The sequence below is a fragment of the Macrosteles quadrilineatus genome, unplaced genomic scaffold (genome assembly GCF_028750875.1).
Source record: "Macrosteles quadrilineatus isolate MER2022 unplaced genomic scaffold, UCM_ALF_1.0 Scaffold_3__2_contigs__length_128488019, whole genome shotgun sequence".
NCBI classification, from domain to species: domain Eukaryota; kingdom Metazoa; phylum Arthropoda; class Insecta; order Hemiptera; family Cicadellidae; genus Macrosteles; species Macrosteles quadrilineatus.
Window position 1 is genome coordinate 109023223 of NW_026542596.1, and position 12823 is coordinate 109036045.

At 36.1% G+C, this 12823-nt stretch overlaps 1 protein-coding gene across 4 annotated transcripts in view; it reads right to left on the bottom strand.

The window, feature by feature from the left end:
- LOC128989641 (probable phosphorylase b kinase regulatory subunit alpha) overlaps positions 1-12823 on the bottom strand; it is a 37820-nt gene that overhangs the window by 19616 nt on the left and 5381 nt on the right. For 3 of the 4 annotated variants that reach the window (XM_054411595.1, XM_054411598.1, XM_054411596.1), the window contains exons 3-14: positions 12428-12586; positions 11705-11921; positions 11252-11334; positions 10844-11035; positions 10119-10307; positions 8983-9135; positions 7081-7254; positions 6679-6892; positions 5603-5712; positions 3233-3386; positions 1850-1922; positions 1463-1554 (exon numbers count right to left, since the gene is read on the bottom strand). In XM_054411595.1, the coding sequence (XP_054267570.1) occupies positions 1463-1554; positions 1850-1922; positions 3233-3386; positions 5603-5712; positions 6679-6892; positions 7081-7254; positions 8983-9135; positions 10119-10307; positions 10844-11035; positions 11252-11334; positions 11705-11921; positions 12428-12586 (1810 nt within the window). Of the gene's footprint in view, positions 1-1462; positions 1555-1849; positions 1923-3232; positions 3387-4626; positions 4775-5602; positions 5713-6678; positions 6893-7080; positions 7255-8982; positions 9136-10118; positions 10308-10843; positions 11036-11251; positions 11335-11704; positions 11922-12427; positions 12587-12823 lie in introns of all 4 variants that reach the window. The other variant, XM_054411597.1, reaches the window with a different exon arrangement.

A 12823-nucleotide genomic window follows, 5' to 3' on the forward strand; every position in this document is an offset into this window, starting at 1 on the left:
AGCCTATACAGTTACAAGTGCAACATTTTTTCAGCTTATCAGTTTGGACCAAATAAATTTATTGCTCACCACCATATCTGTTAAATGTAGTGATGGACAGGATTGAATTTTTAGTTCGGAACGGGACGGGATTTTTCCCTGTGCATAAAAAGAAAGTCTTGAGTATTGCAGTTACCAAAAAAGACAAAAAAATGAACTTTTACCATAAGTGGCAATGATCTATAAAAAAAATGGGTAAAAATTTTCAGATATAGAAACTTGTACTCGCGGTCACAGTGCGATCGTCAAAATGACTCCGGTCACGGCGTGATCGTCGGTATGACTCCGCCTTTTGCGTTCACGGAACTATCGTGAACATCTCTCGCGATAGCTGCATCATCGTCACTCGCAAAGCGGCAAAATCGCCGACAACCGGATGAAATCCCGTCCCGAAAAATTCCCGAATCAAATGTAATCCTGTCCCGAAAATCAGAAATATTTTTTTCCCGAAAATTTCACATATGAACAAATGGAAATTCACTTAGTCTGCAGGTTTGCTGCGGCAGTGGTATTTTACTGTTAAATTTTATTTATTTGATTTGATTTCTTATTAAATTTAAAACTATCTTAACCGAATGGAACTATTTGTTGTAAACTATTGATTGGCCTGAGGTATCATATACAATGTGTAAAACACACACTTTCAAATTCATCCTACTAATATTATAAATGAGAAAGTTTGGATGTATGTTTGTGACAAGTGAACGCGAAAAATACTGGTCGGATTGGGCTGAAATTTGGCATGATGATAGCTCACATTCCCGATTAACATATAGACATATTCTTATTTCAAAAATCCTTTCGGGCTCCGCCCCAGTGGCTCTAGAGTTTCCCATGTTAACCTTATGAGAAATGGAATTATTGAATCTTAACAGCTGTTTCAATTAAACAAGTTGGTTCTGTTCTATGATGTTCAATAGCATTAAAGTTACAAGGATTACCAACAGGGTGCAGCACTATTATTTCTTTTACATTTATGACAACAGCTAATTTGCAACCAAAAGGTGAGTGAGCGTAGCGAACGAACTTCAACCTGGAGGCGAGTTAGCGTAGCGAACGAGCTAACCTGAAGGCAAGTGAGCGTAGCGAACGAGCTCCAACCTAAAGGTGAGTGAGCGTAGCGAACGAGCTCCAACCTAAAGGTGAGTGAGCGTAGCGAACGAGCTCCAGCCTAAAGGTGAGTGAGCGTAGCGAACAAACTTCAACCAGGACGTGATTGAGCCATGCGAACGAGATAATCTTGAAAATTAAGAAGTTAAACGGGGCAAACCCCGCGGGTTACAACTAGTTCTAAATAAGTAGAGAAAAAGTTAGTGGACATCTGAACTTTAACATGACTACATTTGAAACAAACATCAAAACAAGATTCAAGTTTTACAGAAGGATTGACAGTCTACCAAAGCCAATGGTTAGAGACACTTACTGTCAGGCATTCCATCTTCTTGGCTTCCCAAAAAGCTTAAGTTGGTGATGCAGGAGGTGCTGAGGAACTCATTCAGATTACCTAAGGTGACTCTGCAAATGAAAACCAATGATTGATTATGTTTTCGAGACAAAAGTTGATGCATACTTATACATTTTTCATCGACAGTTTAGTTATTAGTTGGTAACAGGTTTACTTTAAATTGTTTAATATACATGAGGTAGGGCCTACACAATTGATTATACACAATTATACACAATTGAATCAGGTCATCTGGACTGAAAAAATATGATAATTAGCTTCATTTCAAACAAATAGTGCAAAAAATCCATGTGGCACAGTTTTCAATGCTGTAAAAAAGCTTTATGCTATAAAAAAATAACTAACCGAGTCCCATTGATGTATCCAGATTTTAACTTTTTCATTGTTGTCACCATTGCCAACGGGATTTTTCCTTGATCTGTAACAAATTACAATTGCTATTAAAAATGAAGGGTTGGTTAATACCTTACTAAATGTGTCGTAATGAGTGTAAAACTAAATGAATTGATGAAATTCAAAATAGGTTTGATTGATTTATTATGGTTATTAAAATATGTAGTAAAATATGTTCCTATATATTAAAGTAGTATTAAAATATGTTCGTTAAAAAAATTTGCTCTTAACCAAATTAACTTTTAACTTATAAAACTAAAAGTTATAACAATTTAAAGAGAAGTATTACTATTCAATTTTTCATCATTTCAGTTTTCAACTAATTTGTTAAAACGATGACAAAAAATATATATATAAAACCAATTTTACTTGGTAAAACTACTAGTTGTAACAGTTTATTAGTAGAAGATAAATTATTGTTCCATATTCCATCCGTAAAAGTATACTGATATTGTTATGATATGTAATATCATTTCAGAAGCATTTTAATCCATGCATAAAATTTCCACAGAGTTAATCTATTGGACATCAACATTAGTGACTAGATCTAAATATTAAGTTATTAAGTTAATCTTTCAAGCCATATTTAATATATTATAATAATGAGCATATTATGAATTGTGTAAGATTCTTTTCCAAACACATCGTATGGCTTTATACAATCATTGGCCATGTTAAACAAAAAAATTGTATGCAACAGTGTTAGGTACAGAGTACCTGGGTGAGTTTAAAATGAAAATGTAAACAGGGTTTTTTTTTAAGGGCTGTTTTTGTTTATAGCTCTGAAGTTTGTGTGTACGCCGCAACGAGGCGGCTCGCCGCTTACTGACACATTGGTGGACAAAATGGCACCATTTGCAGATCTGCAGCTGACAACACGCTTTGCTGTGTGCTTAAACAATTTTTTTAAACAATTGAATCTCCCCCCGCATGCAAGATAAGGTCAGTCTGATCTGATGAGCTGCATATTGCACCGCTCTGTTCACAAATGTGCCAGCAAGCGATGAGGAGCCTCGTTGGGACGTACACGTGAACTAAGAAGCTACACGAACAAACAGCGCTTACTTAAAAAATTACCTTTGTATTAAAAATGTAATCTGCAAAGCCCTTTTCTTTACATTCAACTACTTTTAAATGAAAATTTTATATCCAAACTCAAAGATACATTTCAAAACTGATATCTAAACAGCAACTGTTTTTTTTCCAAAACTAAGACATTTTAAAAGTAGGCCTATCTCAAACAAAGCTGACAGCAAAACACTAATTTTTCTCGAACATTGATATTTCCTAAAGTAAGATAAGGTTAATATTCCTCAAGCCAACATGATAATTTACCATCGATTGCGGAAGTTTCGGTGGCCACCAAGATGTATGTTGGGCGGCCCAGCATATGCTTCCAATTCATCGCCAAGAAAGCAATGTCCATCATTATATTGTTGGCTAGGAAATCTATGTCCGTTGTCATGTAGTACTGTTCTAAGTCCATAGTCTGACACACACAAACATGCCACTAAGCTTCTATCCAAAATAAACTTCGGAGGAGCAACACATGCAGAATTGTTAGCATGGTAAACATAATTATCGTTAGGTTATGTTTTGTGTGTTCCTAAATAAAATAGCATACTATGTGCATTTGCTACTACATAGCGTACGACCAATATGACTGACTCTAAGAGGAACGGATATTTTGAAAATCTAATCAATTATCTGCAACTAGTCTAGATTTTTGAGTCAGCTCTGAAATTGTTCACCTTTTGTACTGGTACAATTAATCAAACTCCTTCCTACACTAGACTACCTAATCTATTTTAATATTCTAATACTAATTAGTTAATTCTTTCATTACACAAAACTGGTTGAAATATATAACTTACATTCACACACTGAGTTAAAACAAATTTTTTCTAAGTTAAAAAATGTTTTTTATTTAAGAAAAATATTGTTTTAAGCCAAAAAAATGTCAAAACAGACTTTGTCAGTTTTATTGAATCTATATTTGGTAAGACTGGGGAGCGAGCTGGTTTAGTGGTAGAGCATGGGACTTCGGTTCCCTTATTCCGGGGTCCAAACCCTGCATTCAAAAATCACCTATAGATTTTATTTAAGTTATACTGTCGCAACCTCTAGCTTAGCCTGAAGTAACGTGAAATACAATCCCAAGCTAGAGCCTGGTGAAAAATCCGGTAACACTATTTCTCATATGGAGTAGTTAGGATTTTGGATTGTTTGGACGGCCCCTAGCATGTCTCATAACCCATTCCTTTTCCACAGCTGAAATGGGTCATAATCTGGTTTGTCTAGCCTGTGTTGTACATTCAGTATATATGTTATTACTTATTGCTGCATTTATTTATTGTTGGGAAGTGGTATTGTAATTTACTAATTTTGTACGCGTTATGTGTGATTAATTTTTGTCACTTAAATTCTGATCATTCAATTTATAAAGTTTGCACAAGGGTCCAAACAAGAGGTACTTAAATTTAAAAAAACCTAAAGAGTAACTTGTTCATCGAATAAAAATGTTTTCATAGGAATTTCAAAGCTAACACAACACACATCTAGGTTATGCTTTCACAAGGAAAAACTAAAACACACTAGAGCCTAAAACATGTTAGTACTCGGTAAATCACGTGGACTATCACAACATTTAGGTGATTGTTACTGAAAGCGAAGGACTACAAAAACCGCAACAACATTCCATTGTCCGCATTTGAAAGAAGAATCGTTACCTAGATAAGCGCTGTTTAAGGTCATAATGACTAGCGGACGACCAAGCATGTTCTGCCAGCTGGACTTTAGAAAGTTAATCTCGCTCTTGAAAATGTCAATCATCAGTTCATTATCAGACGCAATGTAGTATCGGGTCTGATCTGTCAGCTATAAGACAATGCAAAACCATTTCAGAGATCTGTTTTTGTTTGTAGCTGATCATCTGTCAACAAGTGACACTGACTTTACAAACAGAACTAAGACTTTGATAGGACCAGTTCTTGAACTATTCAGGTTGTGGTTACCAGTTTATAGACATCAAGCAATGCCTATACCTGATGCATTAGTGATCAAAATAATTTCCACCTTCTCTACTTGCCTTTGGCTTATCTATAACAATTATAAATCTCTAAGGGTGTTTTTTCTATGCTAGTAAACTTAAAAGTTGTGACAATGCTTGGCCTGAGTTGCCAAACACAAATTTTAGGTGCATAATACTCTGAATCCCTCACTTTGTGTCTTTGATGGATTGGAAAAGACCAAGAATCTAATAAAGATTCCACCTCTTACAGTTAAACTACAATGGCATTTAACCTCACATCACAACTCCTTTACAAATAAATACTTGTTAATACACTAGAATACGGCTTAATAGTAACTCTGGTAGTAAACAACAGGTTTAATTTAAGTAACTAGTTGCTACCAAGGGTAAAGATTGCCAGATTCCATCATAGACCAATACAAGGGATAGCAACAAAAAAGGTTAGAAAACTTACAGAACCAACAGCTTACAGAACTTAATTAAATTCTTAAAAAATTAAATATGTTGAGAGATCTGCTATAAAGATTTTAATGAGCGAGAAACAACACTTTGTGTAAGTTCATGTAATTTTTGGCAAAAATAACTACTTATCATTGGAAAAGGAATTGAAGGCTCTTACTACATCTAACCAAAAATAATATCAACACATAACAATTTATATTATAAGAACCAACCTGTGGAGTGAAGGCAAAGATGCGATCTTGCAAAGAGTAAAGTTTACTAGTGCTCAGGATTCCCACATCCCGTGACTTACGTCCTGTCAGCCCCAGCTTTTTGTTGCGTCCTAAAAATACAAATTTGTTAAAAGTGTAATCATTGATCAATATTACATCAACCTAGAGTTTTTGTATCAGCCGCAGCTGTTAGTACCATGCAGCATCCCTGTAAGAAGTTGGTTTTGTTAAGACGGTTTAGTAGTGAATCAGAATCAAAAATCTTTATACATATTGTATGTACATACAGGAATAATGTCAAATGTCAATCTTGTTATGGGTAGAAATTACTCTTCTAAATTCAAATGGGGAGAGGTCCACGTTACACTGATATATGAACAGACATTGAGATGTTTATTTACAATACATATCATACCGATGTGTCACAATACTAATATGGTGTTCCACATCAAACAAAAGGCTATCAGTAACTTTCCAAGAATTACTATTTAACTACTACCACAACACAACCAGTTGTAGTGCTCCGTTTCTACTCTGAAGATGGCACACCATGGCCTCAACATACTCTGTTCACAAAATTTAGGCTGTTTTAGAGGAATAAATCTATCATCTCCACTTGATCCTACCTTTAAAAATATAGCTCAACAGCTGAGGTTTGCCAAAACGCCAATCAGCTGTAACATGTACATTAACCAAAAAAGGAAGTGGGGGAACTTCCACTCAAAACATCCAAATTTTGTGAACGGGCTATAGTCATGTGGTATAGTTCTCACTTGATCTAACCTGAAGATCTCAATAGTGTTAACAGAATATTTACGTGGAGAAAGCATCAGGTTATTGTGAATAGTAAGATCCGTTCCCTTAGATAAAAAATGTAAATTGTGTAAATGCACACAAAAAATAAAAAAAGATAAGGTAAGGTTGGATTAGGTTCAGTGAGGTCATTTTAGGAAAGATTAGGTTAGGTGTGAGGTCATGTTAGGAAAGGTAAAGTTCTATTAGGTTATGGAAGATAAGGTTAGGTTTGTTCCTTAAGGTTGGGTTAGGTAAGGTTTGACCACACTAGTCGCACTTACCCAGGTAGGTGTACAGGTGACTGAGCACTCGCGCAGGCTGCACTTCAATAGGAGCGACTTCTGCGATGGTCTGCACATGAATGTCATGCTGCAACAACTTGTCTCTAATGTCGTTGTCTTCAGCCAAGATCACGACTTGCACCACCACATCTGGCTTTTTCTCCGAGCACAGTCTGCGGTTGAGTGGGTCCAACTCTCCCACTGCCAGGAATCCCTGAGGTGCAAAGGTGTTAGAGCCAAAATAGTATTTATAAATAGTAAAATCCTGTGAGTAGTAATTTTAAGTAGTATTTCATAACCAGGAATAATGACGAATATTGTGTAATAATAATCAAAGTACCACCTTGGGTACCAAGAGCCACGGCAGTAAGTAAGTAAGTATTGTATAATAATGTTGCTTACATCTTGCAGGAGTTTGCTGAGGATGTAGAGGGACTGAGCCCACAAGAAGGGACAACGGCCGATCGCTTGACGTTCCTGAGAGCCGTGGTCCTTGTACTCTTGGTCTACCTTGTCTGCTGGCACTGTGTACAACTCAGGCACCAACTTGATGCCGTCATCTCCCTTCACCAGCACCTACACACAACACAATGCATAGTTAACTGCAGAGTGTCTAGTTTATTTAGTTTAGTTTCATTTTGAAATTTAAGACTAATTCCAGACTTTTCAAGACTAGTTCCAGATTTTTCAAGATTAGTTTTTTCAACAATTAGCGATGTGTAGAAACCAAAATGAATCGATTCTCGATTCTTGAAACCGATACCAATTTTTATAGTTTAACCAAATTTTCTAAATAATTTGGTTGTACTACATTAACTCCTGTCTTTATGCTATAAAAGTATTAGGCCTATTAAAATATGGTGTTTTCAAGTAAAGAAAAAATGCAGCAATAAACAATTCTAACTAGCCAATTTGGGTATTTTTTTTCGATGATGAAAATCTTCTGCGGCTGTGTAGACATCATCATTGACTGCCACGAACACGGAAACGTCATTGTCGTTAACCACGATCACAGAAACATCATCATCGTCCTCCTCGTTGGCGGCTAAATCGTGAACATTTTCCACGGCGGTGTAGACATCATCATCATCCTCTTCCGTGGTCACACAAACGGGATCGTTGTCTTTCGTGATCTCGGCAAAATCATGAACATTTCCTGGGGCCATGTAGACATTACCGTCGTCTCCCGCGGTCATGGAAACATCATCCTCGTCGTCAACTCCCGCGGTTTCTGAAATGTCATCATCGTCTTCCGCGGTCCCGCAAAGGTGATCGTCGTCTTCCACGATCGCGGCAAAATCATGAAAATTCCCGACTTTGATATAAAAATGAAGACTAAATCCCAACTTTTCAAGACCATTTTGAAATTCAATACTAATTCCAAACTTTCCCGTTTTTTAAAACTAGACACCCTGTAACTGACTACCTTTGAATATTATACAATACATTTCATTCCTATGATATAGTTGTAGCCAGTTTTATAATATTTAATAATGAATGTAATCTTTAGGTATAGTTTCAGGGGATAACATTGAAGGCGATGGATTGTGTGATGGTGCACCACTATGAAGGAAATGCAGCAGGTTAAAGGAAACAGCTGATCACTTGCTCTTAGAACTGTGAGGAGCGCTCTGCGGTAATAGCGTCAACTTTTGGCATGTGTTGAGAAGTAGTCGCTTCCTGAGGAGGAACTAAATGGTGAATGTTTTTCGAGAGGGGAAAAAATCTGTAAGCTGATGCCTCAGGAGGCCATACATGTGGAGATACCTTCCCTCCCCCCTTATCGGTAGACTGCAGGCATATCAGGTGCTTGGATACTTAATGTCCCTTAATAAAACCACTCATTGGGGTGCGAAATAATTAGATGAATGCAGATGAAGTGCTTTGATACTTCGGTCTGCCCTTTTATGATAAGATAAAAGAGATAATATAGGCTTACACCGGCATATTATGTAAATTCTGGTAACAAACGTGTTCGAGTATTTTGGCCTTAATGTAGAATGCCACCTTCAAGTTGGCTTGACTTCTGCTCAGTTAACGTATGTGAACATAGGTGAACTAATTAAGTGTTTCATAGTTTTTAACACAAATCCGAAATCCCACTCAGAGACCTTTCTTCCTTCTTTTTTTTTTTGAGTGAGCATTTTTCAATAATCATCAAATTTCTAAAACCCTAGGAATTAAACGGTTTTAATGTCTGGATAGAGAGACAAAGGTATTTTAAAATGAATATCCGTAGAAGGTTAATGTTATAAGCTTGCTAACAAATAAGTTTTCAACTTAATAAACAAGGTAATCACTGACCTGTTCTAGAGCTCTGTCGTACTCCTCCACTCCTTCTTTGTTGTTTTGAAAACAGTAGTCAAGTTTGAGATAGCAAAAGAACAAAGGCCATTCACATTCTATCCTTTCAAACATCCTGAGTTCCCAAGGATCGTAGTAGAGCCTGTTGGGGTCCTGGAAAGAAAACATTTGACTTAGGCCTAAATTAGAATTAGTTTTGAACATATATAAAACATGTAAACAACTACAAATCAGAAAATGGTTCATGTTCACAGCCAGTTCATTCCTATTTCTTTAGAAAGTACCTATAGCTGAATTTTGGCTCGCTTATAGCATTTTTAGCCCTTTACTTAATTACTTTTATTGGCAACTTACACTAAAACAAATTTTGAAAAACAACTTTAGATAGCTTATACATTCCATAACTTTCTCTCATCCTTGGGTATCTTTATTCTTATTTCTTCAATGATTTTTTTCAATGAAAACTTTAACCTATTAATTGTTTAAAAAAAAGCAAACTCTACTCCTAATGCAAATTTTATCAGCTTTACTTGTAACTTGTACTACCGTCATGAGTAGTAAATTTGGAAAATCAAAACATTGGTCTGTTGTTGTACTACAGTATGATCTGTTGTTAATTAAAGTACCTAATATCTATGAAGTTAAACATAGCCATGGCAAGACATAGGCCAATAGTTACTTATGTAGTGCAGTAATGGAATGTACAGACAAAGAATTGATCAAAATACAAGCTAGAGAAATTAAATTTAAAGTAAAACAAAGTAGTGTATGTTAGAGTTAGATTTACAGTGATTAGAAGAAGGATTCTTGAGGACAGTTTAATAGGGAGAGTAGAAGGCTACACTATTATGGCTTGACAAAAAAAAGTGATACGAGAAGCTAATAAAATGGATTGAAGGTGATGGGGAAAAGGAGACCGATGTGTAAATCTAGAAGGTGGATGGATAATGAAAAGCGAAACCTGTAGAAGAGAGGAAAGATATATCAAATTTCAGTGGAAGGATAGGAAAAGATGAATGGCCTAAGCCCAGGAATGACTAAAATAGATGAGAATTAGTGTGTAACATTTGATCTTGTTACATGTATTAATAAAACTTCAAAAATTCTAATTTTGTTAAGTGTTTCTAACATCTTACCTCTTTAGCAGTTTTATAGCCATCCCTCAAGAAACGCTTACAGCCATATTTCCCTTGTAGTTTTGCAATTATGGCATTCCTCGTCAGATGTATCAAAGCAGGGTCATCAACAGCAAAGGCGGGGAAGCTAATCACCGACAACAAACCACTGTCGAGCTCCTTGGAACTGGACTCTCGTGGGAGCATAGACTTGAAAAGAATAAAATGAACTAGTAAAAGCAACAGCATAAGTGGGGAACTGGGGAATCAAATTTTCTTTGTATGTTTTCATGGAATGTAATATTTACCTGAACCAGCATTCAAAATAATTTATGCTTTATTTAAATATATCCCTTGGCTATTAACTTACCAATCAGGTCAACGTTAGAAGATGGAAAGCAACTTGTACCTTTTTCTTGAAAAAGACTTTTAAATGTTTGTGGCTCAGAAAAACACAAAAACTATGTGACAGATTGTTTTACAATATTCTGTAGCTCAATTTTGGTAACTGTCCAGTGTCCAATTGGGTGGTGTGGAAAATAATTATGTACACACTGATTAGGTTAAGCTAGACACACAAAACAAACACAAAAATTAAAAATAAGTTTGTAACACTGTTTTTAACAGAAGATTTTACAAACAATATTATTCTATTCTGCCCCCTCATCCTGTTGCAAACGACGGCTAAGCAACTATGATAAAGTCTTCATCATACTAGTTGTATTACAAATAACTTTGCAGCTCACCTGCAGAACGGCCTGACACTTCTGAGCCTCATCAGCCAATACGTGAATGATGGAGGATGGGCCGCCTCGAGCTCCGAACAGATCTAACTCATTCATGGCCTCCAGCGCAGCCTTGGCCATCCCGATGGAGCTTGCGTTGAGTTCGGGCAAACCATGGTTGGCTTTGTCTCCCCTCTCCCAGATACCATAGTCCTGCACAGCAAGGTGCATGTTTGTGTCAGCATTAGGAGGGTAGTGGGGTTAGGGTAGCATTAGCAAATTACTACCAAGGAAAATTAACACGGCATTTCTAAATTACTTTTTTATCAAGATATTATCAGAGTAGCCTGTTTAAATATGTTTAATTTTGATAAATCTATGAAAATTTTACAGGTAGGTTAATAGTGATTTAAATTACAAATTACTTACAGGAATACAATAAGCAGATTCAATGTAGAACACCAAGTTCTGAATGAAAGCTACTTCGTCAAGACTAAAAACTATTTGGAGACCTGAAACAAAACAAACACATTTCTTTGAAATTAAACATACTTTTAATATCTGCAGCTCAAAACGTGAATTGTTTTAAGATTTTATTCAATTTAATAGAATTAACAAATTCATAAGCCTATAATGACGATGATGCTTTTACAAACTCATTGCATTTAACTCATACTTTTAAGCACAACACACACACATAAAACCCTATACCGTATTTAATGTTTGAATAGCTACTAATTCCTTAGCAGTATAAAGTCATTTAGGTGAGTTCCAGGGGCAGCTTTTTACATTTTACGCTCTTTTATCATTAATTCAGACACCTCATTAAGTAAAACTCTTTCAACCTCACCTAACCTATCCTATAATGTGCTCGAAGCTTACCAGAGGCAGTCATTTGGGCCAGGACTAGCAGGTATAAGGAGACTGCGTCCATCTGTAGATGCCCCCACTCGTTGTCTCCGACCACTGACTGTCCCGTAGATGAGCTGTACTTGGCGTGCAACGCATCCACGGGATTCTGTGACATCTTAAACTTCTCCACCTTATCTTTCTGCTGCATCATCGCCATCAGCAAGCCTCGCATCAGTTTGACACAGCACTTCAAGACAAAAATCAATTACCTATTTAGTTTAAATTTATTTATTACAACCTTGATGTAGCCTTATATTTGTTAATAGGAAACACGCCCGGCTCAATGAGCCGCAAAGTAAGAACAACGTCGAGGAAAACCTGGTGCTTGAATTTGAGTAATTAATTGTAACAAAATTCTTAAAAGTTATTAAATAATTTGATGGACATTCATTATGGATATCTATAATTCGCCTAAATTTATGCTTTCAGTGTTCATTGCTAAAAATTATCTTTTAATTCCAGTGAAAATGTCTGTAATATATTGCAACAAACCATGAGAACTGAAGATAATTGTTGCCTTACTGATAATGTTTGTGAACCAAATTGAAGTTGTGTCACTTTAGTTATTTCTGTGCAACAAGAAAGTTTCCGTATAACAAAACTTTTTGTTAGGGGGGCTGGTCAAGAAATTGGTGGTCGATTTATAAAATTGTATAGAGACTATCTTAAAAAATAATAAACAAACAAGGATACCTGCTCTAACTCGTATGTTTTCGCTCTGTCTTCATCCATATCAGCAATTTTCTTGTAAGCCATAGACAGACCCCAAACAGCCAGAATGCAGTAAACATTGTCTCGTATCCATGCGTGTTCGTTGTCTTTGCTAGCAGGAAATAGTCCAGTTACAGGGTGCTAAAAAACACGCAAATATATTAAAATACAGTTTCATATCACAGAAATTTGGTTTGACAAGCTGATTGGATCACCATTTCAAAATCTCTCACTTTCAGAGAGATAAGGAGTTAAGGAAAGGCCAATTGGCTGATTAGGATTATTATGTATGTTATTATTATTTTTCAGAGAGATAAGTTTACCTATGAGTAGATTATTTCAATAAGTAGTAGTGTAGACATGCAGTAAAACAGATAG